A 22,403-nucleotide genomic window follows, 5' to 3' on the forward strand; every position below is an offset into this window, starting at 1 on the left:
GAAAAGTATTTAAACTGAAACAGGAGAAACTTACATAGGATTGTCTTTCAAAGGGAGCATTGAAGTCTCCTTTTTTCTGGAAACTTCTTAAAAATTTGAGACACCCATGTCTCTGCAACCAAGCCACTTCTGCCCAGGGCCAGGGAACAGGGAAGATGACCTATTCTTATCTTCCTGTGAGGGGTTGACTGGCTGGATGAATCAGGAATTCCTGAACCCCCGGGCTCACCTTTCTTACAGATTATGGAGAGACCAAAGTGGCATGTCCAGGTTTCAGACCCATCGGATGTGTGGGGATGTGGGCAGATCAAAAGGTGGCTGAGGCCCGGGAGGAGGGCTTCTCATGGCACCTGCCTCAGACAGCGGCTTACTGTGTCATCTTGGGCTCCATGACCACCTCTGCCACTGGTTCTGGGTGAAAGCAACCCCTGGATTGGGAGATGAAGCGACAAACATCACCCTTTGAAACCAGAGCTCAACGACAAAGGATAGATGGATGGTCCCTCGAAGCAAGGATTTGCAAGCATGTTGTGCTGAAACTGGCTCTCCTTTGCCCTGGAACCCTGGTTCTTTTTTTTTTTTTTAAGATTTTACTTATTTATTTGGCAGAGAGAGAGAGCGCGCCAGCGAGAGAGGGAACACAGGCAGAGGGAGTGGGAGAGGAAGAAGCAGGCTCCCAGCAGAGGAGCCTGATGTGGGGCTCAATCCCAGAACGCTGGGATCACGCCCTGAGCCGAAGGCAGATGCTTAACGATTGAGCCACCCAGGCGCCCCTAGAACCCTGGTTCTTAGAAGATTAATAGGCATCTTGTAGGAAAAAAGTGTGGGGATGGATTCTCCTGTGGGGTTAAAAAAAAAAAAAAAAACAAGATGAAGCACGCATGGTACTGCAAGACTTTTTAAATCCATTGCTACGGACACTTAGGAAAGCTGTGCCAAAGGAAGCTACAAAACTCAGTTTTTTCCAAGGACAGTGACTGGGAAATGAGATCATTCAAAAATAAGGGGTTTTTTTCCTACTGTTTCATATTTCTGAATTTTCTCATATGCGCTTATTGTGTTTTTATGGGTGAGGTATGTATGTATGTATGTATGTATGTATGTATTATGATGTGTTAGTCGCAATACAGCCCATCATTAGTGTTTGATGCGGTGCCCCATGATATGAAGGGTACTAAGGAGGGCACGAATTGCATGGAGCACTGGGTGTTCTATGCAAACAATGAATCCTGGAATTATAGGTTTTATTTCAAAAAACAACTAGAGAAGAAAGGAGAGGTAGGCTGATTCTAGTATCAAAAATAAAGTACTGTTCTTGTCCCCCCCCCCCCAAAAATCCAGTGTTTCCCAAACCTTCGTGTGACCATAGAGCCCTCTTTTTGGCCAAATATCTTATAGGAACCAGGGTTTCCAGGAACGTGTGCTTTAAGAGACACAGAACAAGTTCTCTCTATTTCACCATTAGATACACTAACATTTCTCAAATCCAAATGGACTTACACTATCTCCTTAAAAACATGAAGGAGAACGAAATACAGTTACTACGGTGTGCGGCCTGATCTGGCTTACGGCGCTGTGCCCAGCATTACATCGTCAAAGCCAAAGGCAGACTGTTGGCTCGACTAGAGCGCCTGTGCCAGCACCATCCCAGCTCTGCTCGGGGGAGAGAATTCTCGGGCTGGTGACCGATGCCGGGGATCTACACTGAGGAAGGTTGTGCCAGAGACTTCCAGTGCTGATCAAGTATCCTCGCTTTCCTCCTTGTTTCCCAGCTTCCTTGGGGGATTGGTTGGGGCTTGGAGCCATGTCACCAGTTAAATGTGGGTGGCATTGACGTGTGTCCCTTCTAGGGTGAGGCAGTTAGCAGCCCGTGGGTCTCCTTCATCTCGCTTTTCCACTGTCCCAGTAACCTTGGAGGCCACGCGTCCCGTGTGGCAGGGCTACGAGACAGAAGCACGGAGGGCTATGAGACGCCCGCTGGGAGAGCCACGAGGGAGAGCTGCCCAGATGGGCCGTGGACCGTTTGAGTGAGAAGTGACCCTCTGTTGTGTTAAGTTAAGCCACTCAGACTTCAGGGTTTGTCCTTTGAGGCCGTCAGTGTTAATATTCTGGATCCAAGCATAGAGGTGGGATGATAGAAATATCTCTTAATAGCCAGTGCTTTTTCTCTTGAGTTCCTGTTCCTCGGATAATCTGACGGCTATTAGACCTTCTCCATTTCACGTCTCACTTAGGCTTTTTGAAAGAATAGTCTACCCTAGTGATACTAAGAACGTTAATACGAACAATGATATGATAACAACTATTGGGCACGTACTACGCGGCAGGTATTGAGTTAAATAATTCTCGTGCATTCTTTTGTTTAATTTAATTCTCATGATAACTTTATGCAGGAACTTCTATTATTAACTTTTTACAGAAGAACACTCTGAGGCTCATGGAGCAGAAGTATTTTGCCTCCGTCCAGCAGGTAGTGAGTGGCAGAAGAGGACTCAACCTGGGTGCATCTGACACCCAAGAGGTTGGCTTCTCCCATGAACACTGTAGCATTAAATCCCAGCTCCGTAGCAGACTTTTTTTTAAGTAGGCTCCACACCCAGCATGGAGCCCACCTTGGGGCTTGAACTCACATCCCTGAGATCAAGACCCTGAGATCAAGACCTGAGCTGAGATCAAGAGTCAGACTCGTAACCAACTGAGCCACCCAGGTTCGCTCCATAGCAGATCGAAAGGACCTCTGTGATGTGGCTGCCACCTGCCTCCCCAGCTCCAGGCACCCCTGCCCCCACCCTCTGCACCTGCTGGGCCTCTTCCAGCCCGTGACTTCACACTCCAGCAATCAGGACCGGTTTTCACCATTCTAGTGCCTCTGACCACAATGCCCACCCCTCCCCTTGTCTGCCTGGTAAATTCTATCCTATGACAACTCAGCACCTGTTGCTTCCCCTGGCAGCCTCCCCTGACCTCCCTGGAGCTCCTCCCTCTCCTCTGTGCTGTCTCTGTGTCTCTTTTGGTTGCCAGCATCTCACTGTGTTACAGTTACGTTTCTCATGGTGATGTCACCATCCAGGACATGAACCAGGCTTGCGCGTCTCTGTATGCCCGACACTAACGCGCGTCAGACACATGCTAGATATTCAATAAGTATTCAGCGACCCAACCACAATTTCTTTACTGGCCCTGAGAGTGTTCTCTGAGACTAGTTAGTTACTCTGCCAGCCAATTCTCCTTTAGGCAATGAATAAATTGGCGTACACTTTATGAGATAGTGTCCTTAAAGTTTGGAGCTCGTGAATTGCTTTGCCAGCACTAAATGTCTCTTTTCAGTGAGCACATTTAGTCAAGTTTTTGAAGCAAAAAGATTTGAGGACGAGATTCTGTTTCCACTGACATTTATTACAAATGAACTTTGTACCAGGAACTGTACAAGATGTGTTTGCGTCACCTCATTTTGGCCTAACAATAATCCACGGGTGATTACCCTGCCTATTTTATAGCTAAAGAAATGAGACTCGAAAGTCTAAAGAGCTTTGCTCTTGATCCCCAGTTTGTTGCAGAGTTTGAACCTGAAGTCAAAGCCATTGACTTGAACTCTAAGGCTCCCTGGATCCACAGGGACCCTGTTCAGATGGACCTGTGAGTCCCAGCCTGAATGGGGGCCAGCCTCTCCCTGGCTCTTTGCGTCCTGACAGCATCATCACGGCCTTGGAACCGGGCAGACGGCTCTCAGCACAAGAGTGTTTTGGAAGCTGGGTGGCGTGTGTCGCAGAGACGGCCCATGCTTCAACACAACTCGTACTCGTAGACATTCACTTCACCCAAGACCAAGGGGACATGGCTCAGTACTTTAGAGAGACTCTACTTCGGCCTTTTCCCAGAGAACAGGGAATAGCTGTAACTTGAGCCCTAGGCTTTCCAGAACTGCCTTTCTGCTGCCTCTGGACCAGTTTTAAATCCTGCCCTCTCCCAGCCGCTGATCTGCATGTTGTTAAAGACGGCACACTTATAGGGGCGCCTGGGTGGCTCAGTCGTTAAGTGTCTCCCTTCGGCTCAGGGCGTGATCCCAGGGACCTGGGATCGAACCCCACATTGGGCTCCCTGCTCCACTGAGAGCCTGCTTCTCCCTCTCCCACTCCTCCTGCTTATGTTCCCTCTCTCGCTGGCTGTCTCTCTCTCTCTCTCTCTGTCGAATAAATAAATAAAATCTTTAAAAAAAAAAGATGGCCCACGCACTGGAGCTTTGGCCTGAGAAAAGCCTGAGTCAGAGCTGCGTCTGCTGGGGACGGCGGTCAGAGATGAATCCCGAGTCTCACAAAACCCAATGGGATCACTTTCCCTCAGATTAAAAGATTCTTTGGGGCACTGTGGAACACCCTGGACCTCGATACCCCAGGCTCCAGGTCACTGACCTCCACAAATGGGAGAGTTGTGGCGAGAGAGGAGCAGCCTCGTCCTGCATGAGTTTTATTGAGTTTATTGGTGAGACGCGGGAAGCAGGGAGGTAAGGCCTGAACAAGGACAAGAACTCACATACTGAGGGCACAAATCCCTTCCTGGACGGGACCCATCTTCAGGGCTATTCCCAGCTGTCTATACATGCAGGGGCCCCACAAGGTATGAGCTCTACCCCGGTGTTCCGCCTGAGCCGGTGTTGCCGTAACAGGAGACACCCTTGTGGGCCTATCGGTGGACCTGTAATCTCATGAGCCCGTGGAGCACGTGGCCAAACAGCCTCCCAAGCCAGGGCGTGGAGGGGGTCACGGCTGAGAGAGAGACCTTCCTCTGGGGGAGGCGTGCAGGCCAGGGCAAGGTCCAGGCCATCATTGTTGGCAATGCTTCAGGAAGGGGGTGGTGCTGAGTTAAGGGCTCTCTTAGTATGGAGGCAGAAGGATGGTCTGGAATCCTGATTCTAGATTCAGAAAGACTAAGGCAGGAGGTGGGAGAGCGGAAATGTCAGTGGCAAGGAAAGCAAGAAGGAGACCAGGAGAAACGTGCGACCGGAGTTTCCTGGAGAAGGGAGTCCAGAGGAAAAGCAGAGTGAGGTGGACAGCTGGGAAATGGGCTTCCACTTTATCTTGTGGTTTTCTTGGCGGGGGAGCTCAGCACGGAGGTCTTCCCCTGGGGGTCCTTGAACTCACTGACACTCCCCAGCCTGGTTTTGGCCTCCCCGCGGGGGCTGCAGTTCCCACTGCCAGTGACACAGCCCCCCGGCAGCATGCCGTAGCCCCCCGAGACCGAGCTGGGCCGGTAACCGTAGGTGCCGGCACTGCTGAAACCGAAGCCGGCCCCGGCGCCCGTGGTCCCCGCCGTGGTGCTGCTGATGACCGCTGTGGGGGGTGCAGGGAGGAGTGATAAGTGTATGTCCCCGGGCAGGGGTGACCCCAAGTCCCCTCCAGTCTCCCAGCTGTATCTAGCGTCGATGCCTCCCTCTTAAGCAAACACTTCACATCAACAGTGGACTCTAATGACATGCTCAATGCCTGAGCGGCTCAAGATCTGGAAAAAAATAGCCCAGATCCCACAGAATCCCCCAATCGGGGACCTTCTCATTCTCCAGACAAACAGGAGTAGCAAGAGCTTCCCCCAAAGCATCACATAAGCCAACAGGTCTTGCATTTAACTTTAAAATACATTCTTAATTTTTTTCAAAGAATTTCCTGGTTGCTTGATTTAGAGAAGGTCTTGCTGGCCTGTCTTAGGAGACTGGGCGGAACGCTACGGAGCCAGCATGGACACGGGCGGTGCACCACGTGTCTGGGCGCAGGTCTCCGCTCTCAGTGAGGAGGTGGCCTCCGGAAGCTCAAGGCTTCTGTCATGCAGGAAGGGTGTGCTGGGAATCATCCCAGCATAGGTGAGATTTCTGGGGCAGGGGCCCCTGTGGAGTACTGGAATGTGATGGGAGGCTGGCAGTGGGAACCCCACAGAGGAAGAGGCAACAGGCCTCAGCAAGTAAGGCGATGGCGACCCTAGTGATCCACCAGCCAGAGCCCAGGCTGCTCCATGCGGGTGGTAGGCACCCGCTTACTTCGTATCACTGATGGACTACAAATGCTCCCTCGGGGTGTGAGATACTCACAGATGCTCACGGAGTTGGTGTATTCTCCCGACATCCTGTGCGGAGAGAAAAGCGTAGGTGAATCTCCAGGGCGTGGAATCCGAGCTCCCTGCACCCCATCTAGAAGCCAGCAGGCAGCCTAGCCCAGCCTCCACGAGCCCCTCCAGCCGGCCGGATGGCCTCGGCATACCTGCAATCTCTGTGCCCCCCCACCACCACCACAAGGCTACTCTTCCCCCCAGAGATATGCCAATTTGCAAACTTGGGGGGGCCTCGGCATAACTGCAGTCTCTGTGCCCCCCCCCACAAGGCTACTCTTCCCCCCAGAGATGTGCCAATTTGCAAACCTGGGGCCCCCAACAACAACACCCCTCAGGGTCCCTCCTCTGCGTTTCTCTTTATCCCGTTTCCTCATTCCTGCAAGGCTAGTGCCGGAATAAATATACGTGTAGAATATTAGCATCGGAAGTGCCGTTAAGGAGCTGTCTGGTTTTAGGGCCAGTAGCTTCTCCCCCGTGAGTCTCAGTGACAAGCGGTGCTCAGTTAGAACGAGACTGTCACACCCCAGTGCTTCCCGTACACCTGTTTGATTGTTGCTACGGACGTGTACAACTCATACAGTATATGTTTAGTGCTTTTCATTGGCTCCATCTTTTATAACCAAAAAAATGCATTTTTCTTAAAAAGAAGTTTTAGATCACCAGGGTAAATAGAAAGCCAACACTACCTGACCAAAAAAGGGGGAGAAAAGTAGCAATAAAAATAAACATAATAAAAATATAGCAATTTAAAAAATTTTTGGCTAGATATTGTTGCCTGCCAGAGGCTCTGAACCTAGAATCTACTGTCTCTTTATTAATGGGGATATTTGTAAGGGTCAGGGTGGTGTGAGAGACACAACAGCACCACGCTGAGACTTTCTGCCTGTCGTAATCTGGAAAGTCACAGGAGACCTATAAAGGATATCGCTGCCTTGTTCACTGACCAGATGCTGTTTACAGCTATATTTGTGGGTGACCTGAAAAGAATCTCCAGACCCTCCAGCAACCTCTCCCATACTCTGGGAAACTGAGTCAGAAGATTCCGAAAGTTCTTCCAGCTCTAATATTCTAAGACCCTTCCCACCACCCACCTGCACTCCTCGCCCTCCAGCAGCTTGCGGTAGGTGGCGATCTCCACGTCCAGGGCCAGCTTCGTGCTCAGGAGCTCCTGGTACTCGCGCAGCAGCCGGGCCAGCTCCTCCTTGGCCTGGAGCAGGGCGGCCTCCAGCTCGTCCAGCTTGGCCCGGGCGTCCTTCAGGGCACAGTCACCCCGCTGCTCAGCATCGGCGATGGCCGTCTCCAGGTTGGAGCACTGAGGGTCAGGAGGTAGCGTTTTCCCCTGAGTTCTAGGGTCCTCCAGGCCTCACTTCACCCCTCACCCCAATGTGCTCACTGTGGTTGGACCCTCCTCTGTCTGGCCCCACTTCCTACAGCAAAGCCACATTCATGATGAAGGAGTCAGTGTGGGTCAGGGAAGATTGTTACTCTCAGCTACTTGGCTTTCTGAAAAGACCCTTCCAATTGTTCCAGACTTCAGATGGGAGGTAAGTGTGGGGGATGAGACTAGGGGGTCCATTTGAGAAAGTGGGTTCTGAGATGGAAGACCAAGAGTAAGAGAGGGACCCAGGGGAGCTATGTGTGATAGGCAGTTCACTCCTCCTTTGGGAATTGAGTCAGGACTCCCTTAAGCCCCTTTACCTGCTTCTTCACACTCTCAATCTCCGAGCGCAGTCTTTGGATAAGCCGAGTCAGTTCAGAGATCTCATTCTTGGTGTGTTTGAGGTCATCCCCATGCTGGCCGGCCACTAGCTGGAGCTCCTGGAACTGGCGGGACAGGGGGCAAAGCAGAGACCTTGACTCGGGGCCTGGCTGAGCTCAGCCTGGCAGATTGTGCCTTTGTCTCCAGAGTGTGACGGGTGGGTGGGGGTCCCCAACTTCATCAGGCCTGCCAACAGCCTCCCACTCAACCACCTGCTCATTGAATTTATTAGTTTGCCTTAAGCACAGTTATCTCACTGGTGGTTAGATTGGGTCCTAAGAACTGTTGAAGGCCTCCGGCTACCCATGCAGCAGCTTTATAACACTCAACTCCAGCCGTGACGCTCCTCTACCCATAGCCCTTCAAAGTCAAGGTCAAATTCAAACTATGAGCACAGCGTCAAGGTTCTTTGAGGTTTGGCATCCACCAGTCTCTCCAGACTCCTTTTTCACTGTCCCTGTCCTTCATCTGCTTGTTTCTACACCTGCCTAACAGTTCCATGTTCCCTAAATGTCCCTGTGCTCTCAAGTCTCTGAGTCTTTGCATGAGCCACTACCTCCACTTGGAAAACCCTTCCCCATCCATTTCCCCTTTTTCCTTAGCTAGTTCCAACTCAGCTGGGGCAGAGTCACTTCCTCCAGGAGGCCTTCCTTCATCTCCCGGTTGGGTGTACTTCTATTTCCATAGCTCCTGGCACTCCAGTCCATAGATCTTACCACGCTGTATTACAAGCACACCTTTCTGTGTTTTCCCCATCAGACTTAGCATGACTGGATGGCAGGGACCTGTCTTCTCTGAGCTTCCTCTCCTTCATAGCTCAGCTGGGCCCCAGGCTACTGGAAGTCTTTCCGGGCATGAGGGACATTGTGTGTGTGTGTGTGTGTGTGTGTGTGTGTGTGTGTGTGTGCGGTGGCAGCTTCTGCTGCTCCCCAACACCACTAGCCATCTACTAGTTTCAGGATCACTCCTGCCTTTGATGTCATCCAGGGAATCGCCAGAGAGGGTACTTTAGTTCTACCCCAGAATCTGGCTTAAGAGGAACTTGGAAAAGTGTGACATTTACAACTCTGGTGGCTGTGCACTGCCTCTCTCTGCCCCCGGTGCTTGGCCTTGCAGGTCGTATCTGACCCTAACAAGGTCCCAGTTTCAGGATTCCTCTTAAAGGTGCCAGGTCCCCTGGAAGGCAGGGGGATTCTCACTATGCTCCTGTGTTTTATCTTTGGTTCTAATCTTGGGACGATAAACACTAGGGTAGGACAGGTGGTTCTTTTCCTGCTTCTCTACAAAGCTGTGTGAGCAAGATGGCTCTCCCTACACACCTACAGAGAGGGAGGCACTAACTTCCCTAGTTCTGACACCAAGCAGTCTCCTTTTGAAGCAGACAGGCGAGCAGCCTTCTCCGTTCCGCTCCCGGCCCACCCCAAACCCTCACTATGAGCACTTCTTACCAGAGTCATGTCTTGATCTTCTGTCTACACCGTGGAATTGGCAATCAGTCATCTAGATTCAAATCCAGCTCCATCACTTACCAGCTAAGTGAACCTGACACGTTACGGACACCCCCTGAGCCCTGGTTTCTTCATCTTTAAAAGGGGAATGATAATAAGAAGACCTCATAATTCTGTTTCTAGAACTACACTAATGAAACTCTGGTCACTATGTGCTTACCCCGAGATGGAGAAGTTCAGGTATGGATAACCCCAAACAGCAAGTGATCCAAAGATCACGTCTGTGCAGACCTGCCTAATTCTTCTGGAAGGAACCTGGGGTTAAGCACTGGCCACTGACAATCCAGAGGGGCTGGGCCGCATGGCTGTCCCACAGGGCTTGCAGCAGTCACGTGTAGGGATGTGGGGACCAGAGACTTGGGTCTAAACTTTTATCAAGGAGCCCTGGCTGGTGTTGTTGCCTGGGCCTTGAGAGCCTCCCTTCCTCTCACCCCTGCTGGCCACGTCTTTCTGTCCCTACAGTGGCAAGGAGGTAGGGGGAGGGAGAAGACAAGTCCTCAGGTATGTGAATCTCCCCTGAGAAGGAACCCGATAAACAGCATGGAACGATTAGGAAGTTGCCATCTTGATCTGAGAAACCAAATTATCTAAAGAATCATCTCCCCACCCACAACCCATTAGAGGAGTTAAGATCTAAGGGACTCATACTCCCCCTTTATCCTTGCAGTTGGACTTGAATGAAAGGTAGGAATTACCTGATCTCAGATCACACTCAAGAGACCCCCTAATTTATTGTAATTAATGAGGGAGTTGTGATGCTAACTACCCATGTTTCCCTTCCTCTCAAACTCAGTTCAAAACCCTCTGCCTCCAGGAAGTCAGTCCTGACCTGCCCCACCTGGTCCCCTAACCTTTGTCTCCGCAGCATCTGGGACTCTGTCTGTGCCACATTCATTTGCACTTGGCTGTAGGTGTCCTTCCATGGCTGCCCCAGTCTAAGTGGATCAGTCTAAGAGCTTCATCTTCTCCTCCTTTTGGGCTTCCCCCAGTGCCCGGGACAGAACTGTGTTCCCAGCAAATGTGTGGGTCATGGAGGGCCATGGACTCTGGGGAGGTGTGCGGCCCACCTTGGTCTGGTACAGCGCCTCGGCCTCGGCCTTGCTCTTCAGGGCGATGTCCTCGTACTGGGCACGGACCTCAGCAATGATACTGTCCAGGTCTAGGTTCCGGTTGTTGTCCATGGACAGGATGACAGACGTGTCACTGATGTGGGACTGGATCTGAGCGATCTCCTACATGGGAAAGAAGGAAACATGAAATGCCTTTTGTGGGCAGAGGAGGGTGCCAAGGTGATGGCCCTTTCCTAGCAGGAGATCCCCTACGCCCTCCTAAATAGATGCAAGCTGTATTCCCCAAAGCCTCCCATTGATGTTTCAATACCACATCTGAAAACTGTTGAATGGGTTTGAAGCAGCTCAGAAAGAAAACAGCCCATCTGTCTGTCACTTGAGACAGGTCAGGAGTAGAGAAAATAGTGGGAAAACAGCCTGGCCACCACATGAGAAACACTAAGGACACAGGAGCCCACATATTCTTGGCCAACAGGCTCAGGCTTGAAGCCAGATGGTCAAAGGCATTAGAAAGGGTGTGAAGACTCCCTACCTCTGCCCCTGGAGATTCCTGCTCAAGACCCAGGGAGACACCCAAGTGGCTGGGAGAAGACAGGAAGAAATGAGAATATCCTTGGCTGAAGACCAGTGGGAACACCATAAGGGCCCATGGCTTCTTGAAGGAAGTGAGACCAGGACATCTGGATGCCAGGCTGGGACTGATGGCACACAACATTTGGGAGCACCAGGATAGATGTCACACTTTCCTTTGATCAACATGGCGCCCAGCATCCGAATCCTGGAGATCCCCTGGGCTTTTAAAGTTACTAAGGAATGAGTAACCAACCACTCACATGTCTGTCCTTCCAGAAGACAGAGCTGGGGATAGGACTGGGGGATGGAGCCTTACCCCTTCATACAGGCATTTGAAGAACTTGATTTCTCCATCCAGGGCATCCACCTTGGCCTGCAGTTCCACCTTGCTCATGTAAGCCGCATCCACATCCTAAAGGAATCCAGAGACCCCCTGATATCGCCATTCTTCAAGCCCAGACAGGGCTCTCCCAGGAACTGGCATCCAAGCACCAACACTGAGACTAGCGAGCTGCCTCCAGGGAATGGAGTCAAGACCCAGAGGGCAGGAACACGACTTTCACCCGGGACTCACTGTGAGCTCTGGAACTCCTCTGTGCCCCATCCAAAATGGAATCCTGTTACTGCTTCTGTTTCTCAAAGAGGGGGCTTAGGAGGGAGTGCTATCTCCCACGTGGGGGTCATTCGGCCGTCAGAGCCCAGGACAGCCACGGCACTTTGCCAGGGACAGGCAGAGTTGAAAGGTAAACCTGCAGCCCATCTCAAAGCCTGTCCTGTTTCCCAAGCCTAAGTGGACACACCTGGGCATTGACTACCCACATCTGGGCTCCTGCCCACTCACACCAAATATAAAAAATGGACAAGGTGATATATTCTAGGTAAACATCAAGGTGTCCCAAGATGTCCCAAGCAGTGCATCCCCCCATCTTCCTCTGGCACTTCAGCTCCGGGTCGTTCTACAAGGAGCCCAGTCCTCAGTCTCCTCTCTGTTCCCTCCCCTGCCCGCCACACTCCATCACCTGGGTGCCTGAGGGATACGCACCCCGTCCTCACCTTCTTGAGCACCACAAATTCATTCTCGGCGGTTGTACGCTTGTTAATTTCCTCCTCATACCTGCAGGGAAAGCGTTGCCGTGAGCAAGGTGTGTGCGTGTGTCCTCATCACAGAAGCGGGAAAATAGGTGCCCACACTATGTCCCGTATAGCAGGTCTTATTCTATGGCTTTGCAAATCTGTCCAGCTCGCTAGGACTACTTAGTCAGTGCTATAGACAGGGTTTGTGGGCAACTCGCTCCCAGGCCAGGGCACCAAACGATGTGGGGTCTGGATTTCCCCTGATGCCTGGAGAGTAAGTGGGTTCTTCCTCTTCCCATTAAGTGTCCAAATCACAGGAACATGTTGCTGCCTCTTTTAGCTGTGATTCTTATGTCATTCCAGCTGTCCAATACCCCTGCTAATAACTTCACCCCATCTCGAAGCATGAGTCTTAAGGAAGCCAGAACTATCCCCTAGGACAGGGAGAGGGGGCATGGCCCAAATGACCACGACTTGAGGGAGATGAGAGCAACTCCAACTCCCTGCCCTGCTGGGTTGGGGCAGGGGGAGGGTGGTTCCTTGGAACTTGGGGACCCACTGAGCAAGCTTAGGAGCTGGGAGGCTCTCTCCAGTGGGGAGGATGAGGGAGCATGCCAAGGAGGTGGCCACTTGCCAGGACAGCCCTGTCACTGCCTGAGAGGCTGACTCTCCACTGTCCGGACTGCCTGGCCGCCCAGAGAGGGCCCTCACCCTGCCCGGGTAGGGGAACTCAGGATGGGCCACTCTCACCTGAACTCAGTGCCCCTGAGGCCAGCGACAAGTGTCCCGGTGCCTGCTAGGAAAGCCCAGCTCTAGCAGGCCAGTGAGCCCAGGTGTGGGGTCCCGCTCACCTCCTCTTGTAGTCCTCCACCACGTCCCGCATGCTCCTCAGCTCCGAGTCCAGCCGCACCCTGTCCCCAGACAGCGTCTCCAGCTGCTTGCGCAGGTTGCTGATGTAGCCCTCGAGGATGGGCTCCAGGTTGTTCTTACAGTTGTTCAGGTCCAGCTGCTGCAGCAGCTCCCACTTGGTCTCCAGCACCTGGTTCTGCTGCTCCAGGAACCGCACCTGGGGCCCAAAGCAACAGGTACTGGGTCAATAGAGAGGCTGTGTCGTTTCCTTTCCTGGACAGTGGCTGCATTAGCTTCAAGCGTAAGCCTCGGCCCTTAGGAAATGTCCCTCACAGCCCTCCCCCGCCCAGCGCCCTTTGTCTGGCTGAGGTTCTCTTTCTGGAGGCAGCCCCGAAGATGCAGCAGGGCCTCATCATCTTCATTTCCCGCTAGTCAGACCTGTCTCCTTGGCCCCTGTCTAAATCTGCCTGGACTAGCGTCCACGGGCCAGTCCTTAGACATGTAAGCTGGCCGGGCCTGGCCTTCACTCTCCTGGGTGCCCCCACTTAGGGCCTGCTGGCCTGGCCTGTGCTCTGCCTCCACTCTGTCCCCTCCATCATGGCATCTCCCAGCCCAGCCAAAGGCAAGCACTCAGCTGACTCAGGGGCTTGGGCCTTCCTATGTTGCTTTCATGTCCAAGTCTCTGATCTCAGAGCGTTTTTCCAGGGGAAGAACCAGCATTCTCAAGTGGCAGCCTGCGAACACTGTATCATTCCCTTACTCAAAATGCTCTGGCCGTTCCCCATCACCTGCAGGATCCAATCCAAATTCCTCCTGTGCTCTTCGCAATGTCCCCACCCCGTCCTTCCCCTCCTCCACCACTCACCTGACTCTCTCGCAAAGCCAAGTTCTCCCCATTCTCCGGACAGGTCTACCATGCTACATGGGACGGCTCCCCCTCCCTCGGCTTCCTTTCCCCGCCTCCGTCCGGTGGACTCCTATTCATGCTCTGCCACCCTGCTCGCTGTCACCCAGTGAGCTTCCCCTGCTCCTCTGTGCGCAGGAAGTCTCTATTTCCCAAGGCCCTGCTACCCCTTTGTTCCTCGGGGTTCTCAAACTCAAATGGTCCTCAGCATCATCTGGGGGCTCCTGGGGCTCCCTGCCAGAGCTTGCCGTTCAGTATGAGGTGGGGCCTGAGAATGTGCATTTCTGCAAGTGTCCAGGTGCTCCTAATGCTGCTGGTTCAGGGAGCACTTTTGAGGACCACAGCTCCGGGGTATCGCTGATCCCCACCTGCCTCACCTTATACGTTGGGGGTACTATAGGCCATGAGGCTGTCTTTCAACCTGAATCTGAGCTGGTCTGGGTCCCATGAGAGGAGAAACTGGGTCTCATGGTTTATAGATATCCTAGGCTTCCATGGAGGTCTCCCCAGCTTCCTAGTTTCATAAACTGTTACTCTCCTACTTCTCAACTTTGAGGCCACGTCCCCTGCCTCCCTGGAGACCTTTCCAAACCAAACTCCCTGGCTCCTCCTGCCCTTCTGGCCACCCTCCACCCCCACCCCCTCAGCACTGCTTTCAGCTTTGTCCCGTTCTTCCCTGCTCTGTCCTCACTGTGTCTGCATCCTGAGGAGTGAGTGTCCTGCCTTCCTCTGCTTCAAACAGGGAGCCCCCCGAGGGCAGTGAAGGTAGAGGAAGGAAGGGGCTCTATGCTTCCCTGGCTCCAAAAAGTCCCACCTTGTCGATGAAGGAGGCAAATTTATTGTTCAGAGCCTTGATCTGCTCCCGCTCCTGGGTGCGCACTTTCTGGATCTCCGGGTCCAGCTCCACGTTGAGGGGGGCCAAGAGGTTCTTGTTGACGGTGACCTGGTGGATGCCCCCTGGAGGGCACACGGACGGACACACGGGCCCCAGGGCCACACTGCCGAACAAGCTGCCAGCAAAGCCACTGGCCCGGCCTCGACTAAACCCATAGCTCCCTGCCCGTCCACTGCCGCTGGCCATGTTGAGGGAGATGCTCCGGGTTCCCCCCAAGCTGTAGAGGCTCCGGCTTCCAAAGCCCCCGCTGAACCCTTTGCCCCCTGCCCGGTAGGATGAAGAGCCGCCCCCAGAGAGCACCGCCGAGCAGCCGCTGAAGCCCCCCTTAGTAGCAGCTCCGGACTTGTAGGTGAATTGGCGGCTCATGCTGGGAAGGCCAGAGAGACAGAATAAGAGGCTCACCCTTAGCTGAGATGCAATTCACCAGCCTACAATCTCAGGCTCCCCCTTTATAGGGCTCAGGAGGGAGCCACTGCCCTAATTTGTGGGTTTAGTTTGCCTGGGAGCAAGAAATCATTTTCTCCCAGCAAAATCAGAGACACCAGGTAAATAACTTGAAAACTCCCGAAGTGCTGGGCTTGCAAGCCTGGCTCATGTAATTTGAGCCTTATCTAATTAACATGGGATAATTAGCCTGACCAAATTATCCCCAGAAAGATCTTGGCTGAGAGGTTTGTCACAGCCTCAATTGCCCTTCCTCAGGGAGGGGGGAGGCTGGATTGCAGGGGTGCCAAGGAAGACTTTTAATTGACAGCCTCATCTGTGAGAGATCTCAGGGCTCTCCCGGCATCAGATCAGGGACCCTGGCTGAACTGCTTTTATGTGGTTAGGAAAAAGCTCTGTGGCCTGGCTTCCCAGGGCTCCTGGAGACAGGAATCCAAGGCCTCTGCTGCGTCCTTCCAGGCAGGTCTTCTACTCCCCTGTACGCCAGGCAGCCCTGCACACACCAACATCTTTGCTCCTGTGCTCTCCCACCACCCCACCCTTGACTTTGAAATAATGGCATTGCCACCATTCATGATAGTCAGCACGAACACAGCACTTTACAGCATTAAAAGAGCTCCTCGCACACCGAAGCTTGCTTAGTCCCTCAGTCAGCCTGGGGAGAAGGATGATAATCCACATTTCACAAATGGGAGAACCGAGGCTCAGAGAGCCGAGGGCAGCAAACATTTCATGAGCCCTTTTTTGGTATGAATCCCAGAGGTTGCAAACACCCAAGACAATGAAGGCTTCAGCTCTGAGGTTCTCTGGGCTGCTCTTCTGACCCCACATACAGAACTACGAAGGCCATAGTTGTCCATCTATCTGCCCATCTGTCTGCCGACCTCCCCATCCACTCACCCATCCTTCACTTAACAGTCTTCTGTTAAAGGCTGACTCTGTCCCAGGTACTGTGCTAGGCTCTGGGGTCATAAATTAATAAGACAGAAGCCTAGCTCACAATTCTAGGAGGGAGGACCGACACTTGAATTTCATTAGAGCCTTGGCAACGCCAGAGTATGTGACCCAAGTGTTTCCCAGTTCCCAAATCCCAAATATATACACGGTATATAATATCCTTCACAAAAATGCGGTTATTTCACCAGAGTGCTTGAATGAAGCTTGCCAATCCTTCTCTATTTCTGTCCAGAGACATAGCCCTATTCTGTATTAGGTATTATAATACACCAGTATTATGCTTCCACCGCAGAACCAAGCACTCGCCAAATTCAACCTCCCCTGCTCTTTTTATACAAAACTATTTTCTAGTTAAGAATAATTATTTTCTTAGATGGTGTCAATTTCACTACCAGCAATAGCACTTGGCAATCTTTTCCACTTTTTTTTTCACTAGGCACAAAGGTTTTAGCCCTTTGCCACTTCTTCATAAGGCATGATGAGTGAAGACCAACAGCGCTGTGTTGTGATGAGGATGTAAAGTGTTCCAGCCAGAATCACTCCCTAATTGACTCCTTTCAGCACACCAGCATCAGGATAGACCTGATTCAGACCCATGTCTCAGCAAAACTACAGACTGCTGTCACCGGCCTTGAGATGACTCCCTAGGAGCTGACAGCCAGTGGTCACACCGTGAGTGCCGACTCTGCAGTGCGGTTGTATGAGTGCTAATGCACAGCCAGCCGTCATTCTGCATGGCCTTCACTACCCCTCTCCCATCCTGGCCTTTCTTCCCTGTGAACTTTCCATATGGGCACCCCAGGGAAACTTCTCTGGTCACATCTCAATCCAACTCTCCTCTCTGGCCAGCCTCCTCAAAGTGTACCTATTTTTTGCTCTAATTCAGTGTTTCCACATGTGTTCCACGTGTGTGCCAATCTTCCCCAACAGCTAGAAAGGTTCCTAAGCACAAGACCCACACCCTATCCTCCCTCTCCACTGCCAAGAACCATAGGACAGAGGGACTCTCAGGAAATCAAAGAGGGACAAAAAGATTCTTTAATGTCTCTTGAAATCATTCCCTCTAAGGACAAGATCCTTGGCATCTGTCTTTAAAAACTCCCCTAAGAGGGCCCCTTACATGTCACATCCTGCCACTGCTATTGCCATGGGAAACTCAATGCCACCTGAATCCTTATCTGATCTTCACCCAGTTGCTAAGTCAGCCTCACGTCCCATGGAGAGCCAGTGCTGCCATGAGCCTTTTCTCAGGTTTCTAGGCAGGCATCTCTGAAGGGTTCAGCATGCAGGAGGCAGTAAATCAACCTCCCATCACCCCCAGAAGCAATAAAATCATGTTGTAAAAAAATATTTAGTATTTGTCATCCGGGAAGATGGAGTAGACATACTTTCCCCTTCTTCTGACCCTGCTTTAGCAGAAGAAATAGCGTGAACATTATTCTTCTACTTACTGCAACTAAGAACCCAGATATTATATATAAAACAAATGTAAAAGACTCTGAAAAGTGGAGAGAAAAAAATCACACTGGCTAGGGATCTTGGGAGCCAGGGAATGACATGGTGGTGAGTCCCTTGGGTTTCCTTTTTGTTTCATATATCCCAGACTTGGAGCAGAAGACAGCGATAGCCTGGAAGGGTGCAGATTTTTCAGAAGCCGTACAGAAGTCTAACTTTTCTAGCCAAATATCCAGGAGTGGGGGAGCCTAGAAAGACAGAAAATATATAGACAGTAACCACCGTACTCTAGCCAAACATTACCAAAAAACTCTGAGGTCCCATCCCCACCTACTCCAGCAAAACTTGAGCAGGAGCCCTAGACTCACCAGACTATAATGAGGCACCCTGGGTGATGCCAGGGAAGGCCAAGGCAGCAGCTGGGACTTTCATCCCCACCAGGCAATTGTCCCAGATTCATCCAGCACCACTGGACACCACATGGGGAGCTCTGACTTCCACCCCAACCTGGCAGTAAGAGGGTGGCACCCAATCCTTTGCCCTGTTGGGGCAATGTCAGAAGAAGACAGCTAAAACAGAAGATTTAAGTAAGATCCAGAGTCTTGTAACATAATACCCAAATGTCCAGGTTTTGATCAAAAATCACTTATATCAAGAACAAGGAACATCTCAAAAGGAACGAAAAAAGAAAATCAATAGACACCAACACTAAGGTGACAAAGATGTTAGAATATCTGATGAAAGTTTAAGATTTTATTTATTTACTTGAGAGAGTGAGCAAGAGAAGCAAGAAAGAGAGAGAGCACGAGCAGGGGAAGGGGGCTGGACAAAAGGGAGAGGGAGAAGCACACTCCCCACTGAGCAGGAAGCCTGATGCAGGGCTTGATCCTAAGACTCTGGGATCAGGACCTGAACCAAAGGCAGATGCTTAACTGACTGAGGGACCCCATGATGAATATTTTGAAGCAGGCATGATAAAAATGCTTCAGTAGCAATTAAGAATATGCAAAGCAGATGGAAAAATAGAAATCTCAACAAAGAAATAAAATATCAAGAACCAAGTAGAAGTTTTAGAATTGATAAATACAATAACTAAAGTAAAAAACTCAAAGGATGAGGTTAACAGCAGAATAAAGGGGCCAGAGAAAAGACTCTGAACTATAAAACAGAACAACAGACATTACCCAGCCTGAACAACAGAGACAAAAATAGACAAGATAAGAAAGAAAGAAAGAAAGAAAGAGGAGAGGATGAAGGGAAGAAAGGAAGGAAGAAGGGAAGGAAGGAAGGAAGGAAGGAAGGAAGGAAGGAAGGAAGGAAGGAAGGAAGGAAGGAAGGAAGGGAGAATGAAAGGACCTGAGCATCAGGGACCTGTGGAACTATAACAAAAGATCTTACATTCATGTTATTGGAGTTTCATGAGAGAAGAAAGAGGACTGGTTGAAAAAGTACTCAAAGAAATAAGAACTGAAAATTCCCCAAATGACATAAGTCTAAAGATTCAAGAAGCTGACAAATCCAAACAGAATAAATCCCAAAAAATCCACACCAAGATATAGCCTAGTCAGAATTCTGAAAACTAAGAATGGATTAAAAATTGTGAAAGCAGCAAAAGAGAAACAACACCCTACCTATAAAGGAAAGGGTTTCAAAGGGCAGCCAAAGCCTCATCAGAAACCACGGAAGTTAGAAGGGACTGGCATAGTATTTTTCAAGTGCTTGAAAGCAAAAAACTGTCAACATGGTTTCCTATACCCAGCAAAAGGTTTTGTTGCCAGCAGACCTACCTTAAAAGAATGGCGAGAAGTTCTCTAAACAGAAAGGACATGATAAAAGAAGAAATCTTGAAAGATTGGGAAGAAGTAAAGAACATGGTGATTTAAAAAATATGGGTAAATACAATAGACTTTCCCTCTCTTCCTGAATTTTCTAAATGATTTTTAATTGTTGAAGCAAAAATTATAACACTAGGGCAATTCTAAATAGATTTAAGGGAAATATTTAAGAAATTATATCACAAAGGAGGGGAGTAAAGGGATGCAGAGAGTTAGGATTTCTTCACTTGCACTAGTCAAATGGTAAACTGTTATGAGTTACGTATGTGTCATACCTATATTAAGATCAGATACAGTAGCCTTCAGAGCAAAAAAAAAAATTATGAAACAGAGAGAGACATTTATATAAATGTAAAAGGGCTGATTCGTCAAGAAGACATAACAATGCTAATGCGTGGGGCACGTAGGTGGCTCAGTGGGTTAAGCGTCTGCCTCCAGGTCCTGGACTCCCGGAATGGAGCCCCACGTTGGGCTCTGTGCTCTGGGAGAGTCTGCTTCTCCCTCTCCCTCTGATCCTCCCTCCTCTCATGCTCTCTCTCTCAAATAAATAAATAAATAAAATAGTAAAGAAAAAAAACAATGCAAATGTGTATGTGCCCAATGGAAGAGCTGCAAAATATGTGAAGCCATAGTTGATAGAACCAAAACAAGAAATAGACAAATCCACAATTAAAGTTAGAGACGTCAATACTCCTCCCTCAATAATTGATAGAACCACTAGAGAAAAAAATCATCAAGGATATAAAAGATCTCACTGACACTCTCACCGAACAGGATCTAATTGGCACTTATAAAATACCCAACAAAAGCAGAATCAATATTCTTTTCATGTTACTGTGCTCAGAATAGTACCTGGCACATAGTAAGTGCTGGATAAATGTTGCAAGATCAACAGGCACTTTTTACAGATAACTTTTTTACAGAAACTGAGACACAGAGAGGTTAAGTTACCTGGACAAGACCACACAGTCCGAAACTGGGAATGGAAGTTAGGCAGCTCGCTGTAGAGCCCATCCTCTTAACTACTACTGCCTGAAATCTTTTTAAAACAACTCAACCCTGTGATTCTTATTCAAAAGGTTTGGGGTAGAGCCTGAGTTTATAGAGTTTCTTAAACGTCCTCACAATTTTTTCTTCAGAGACTGAACCCACTCTCAGGGGCTCTGCCTTTTCAGGGCACAGTCAGGAGCATGATATGATTTCAACTCACATTCTGTTGTCCAGAATCTTGTTTCGTAGCCACAGTTATTTGTAAAGGAGGCTTGAAAATGTTGCCCATAGGTGGATGGCCGTGTGCTCATCTGTAATTTCTATTTCTGTAGAAGAGGAGAAAGGATATTGGGGGACAACTGTCAGGCTTGGGCACATTCTGTCCGCTAGATAAACACCCTTGCCCCTACATCACTCTACTGTTAAACACGTTGGGATGGAGTCCAAATCACTTGAGGTAATGAAGCAGCAGGATGACCAACCATCCCGGTTTCCAGGGACTGAGTGGGTTCTCAGAACACGGGATGCTCGGTTTTAGTCACTCTCGCCAGAAAGGTCCTCATCAACCTCTCCTGCCACACCTCTCTCTCGGCTGCACTGGACTTCACTTCTGGGAAAGAGCCTGAAGAGCCAAGCTCTTGTCAAGCTCTTTTTCAGTCCTTCAACAATCAATATTTATTGATGACCTACTGTGTGCCAAGCACTGTTCCCATCACTAGGAGGTAGAACTTCTATCCCTTCCCCCTGGCTAACTCCTCCTCAACATTTAGGTTTCAGGGTTCAGTTTGAGGGCTCTCCATCAAGGAAGTTTCCCCCATCCTGCTAGTCTTGCCTCTTGCTCCTGGTAGGCACTCCCCCTAGTCAGCACTTATATCCTGTGCTCTGTGCACTCTCTTGCCTTGTAGACATAGGTCTTGGCCATCTTTTTGTATTAGTGTCAAGGACAGAATCTAGCACATAGTAGGTGCTCAATAAATGATTGTCAAATGAATGAATGCCTCTCTAGAAACCCAGGGCTTTCTCAGATGAGAAGCTATGCACATCCTCTCCCTGGCTGGCCATGTTCTCTCCTTTCAGCACTCCCAACAGCGCTCATGACAGGGAACTGATGAGACCGTACTCCCAATCCCACACCGGGGACTCCATAGGGTGCTAAGCTGGGAACTATTTTCTGAGCAAAGCAGGAGACAAAGCAGTGGAGTTGCCCTTGTGACCTGAGCCCCCAGGCTGCTGCTTCCCACTTCACACCTGCTGGCCATTAGCTGATAATAATTCTTGTAACAGGAATGATAACAAGACTATTATCCCTTAATTAGGCAGTAATGACACCAGCTTGGCTGCCAAGCAAGGCTGGAGGACCTGCAGTTCATTGTTTCAGAAACGGAAGCTTCTTCAATAAGGAGGGAAAGAAGGGTCATTTTTGTCCACCTTTCAAAGCAAAGTAGAAATAACACAGCCTTCTGTCAGCACAAGTAAGTGGGCATGGGGAGAAGAGAGTGAGCATGCGTACCTGTATGCTTGTGTTGCGGCGTGATGACTGGGGAAGAGCAATACTCAGGGCCCATCTGAGTAGTGCACATTTTTTAAAGTTCCCACACGAATAAGTTTCTGATGAAGTTTCCTGGAAAGTATGGTGGGGGGTGGGGGACAAGGAGTAGGAAGGTAGAAGGAGGCAGCTCTTCGAAAGGAAAAATAGGTTACAAGATCTTCTCCTTACTAGTAAGGCCCAGGGCTCACACACTCTTTTAGCCGAGCAGGTCACACTGGGTATGTATTTTAAGCTGGACTCTACCTGGAGTATGGTCCTAAGACATATTTGCTTCTGTTATATTTTTATCCCCAGCCCTGGGAAAGAGGAAACACATGAACTCAGCTGCTGTCACATTTATCTCCAGGTGATGATGCACACAGGCTTTCTCAGGGAAAGGGGTGGGTCTGGGCTGGCATGCCCACACCCTCCAGGTCCCCATAGATCTTCCTCTAAACTCCTCCCT

General features: G+C 50.2%; 1 protein-coding gene across 1 annotated transcript; it reads right to left on the reverse strand.

Moving 5' to 3' along the window:
* Positions 1-4,458: 4,458 nt before the first annotated feature.
* Positions 4,459-15,126, reverse strand: LOC103675514 (keratin, type II cytoskeletal 73). The gene is made up of 9 exons (XM_008704617.2): positions 14,648-15,126; positions 12,932-13,146; positions 12,060-12,120; positions 11,323-11,418; positions 10,431-10,595; positions 7,795-7,920; positions 7,188-7,408; positions 6,077-6,111; positions 4,459-5,327 (listed from the first exon to the last, which is right to left on the reverse strand). Exons 1-9 carry the CDS (start codon positions 15,092-15,094, stop codon positions 5,071-5,073), a joined length of 1,623 nt encoding a protein of 540 aa, XP_008702839.2. The 5' UTR covers positions 15,095-15,126; the 3' UTR covers positions 4,459-5,070.
* Between the last annotated feature and the right edge of the window lie 7,277 nt (positions 15,127-22,403).

This window comes from Ursus maritimus, unplaced genomic scaffold (assembly GCF_017311325.1).
Source record: "Ursus maritimus isolate PB19 unplaced genomic scaffold, ASM1731132v1 scaffold_26, whole genome shotgun sequence".
NCBI lineage: Eukaryota > Metazoa > Chordata > Mammalia > Carnivora > Ursidae > Ursus > Ursus maritimus.

Excerpts from the sequence above, each read along its gene's own strand:
- LOC103675514 (XM_008704617.2), bottom strand. The coding sequence starts at position 15,094 with ATGAGCCGCCAATTCACCTACAAGTCCGGAGCTGCTACTAAGGGGGGC. Across the intron at positions 12,121-12,931 it reads GTGGAGGACTACAAGAGGAG|GTATGAGGAGGAAATTAACA; the intron begins GTGAGCGGGACC and ends CTTTCCCTGCAG. Across the intron at positions 7,409-7,794 it reads TTGAGAGTGTGAAGAAGCAG|TGCTCCAACCTGGAGACGGC; the intron begins GTAAAGGGGCTT and ends CCTGACCCTCAG.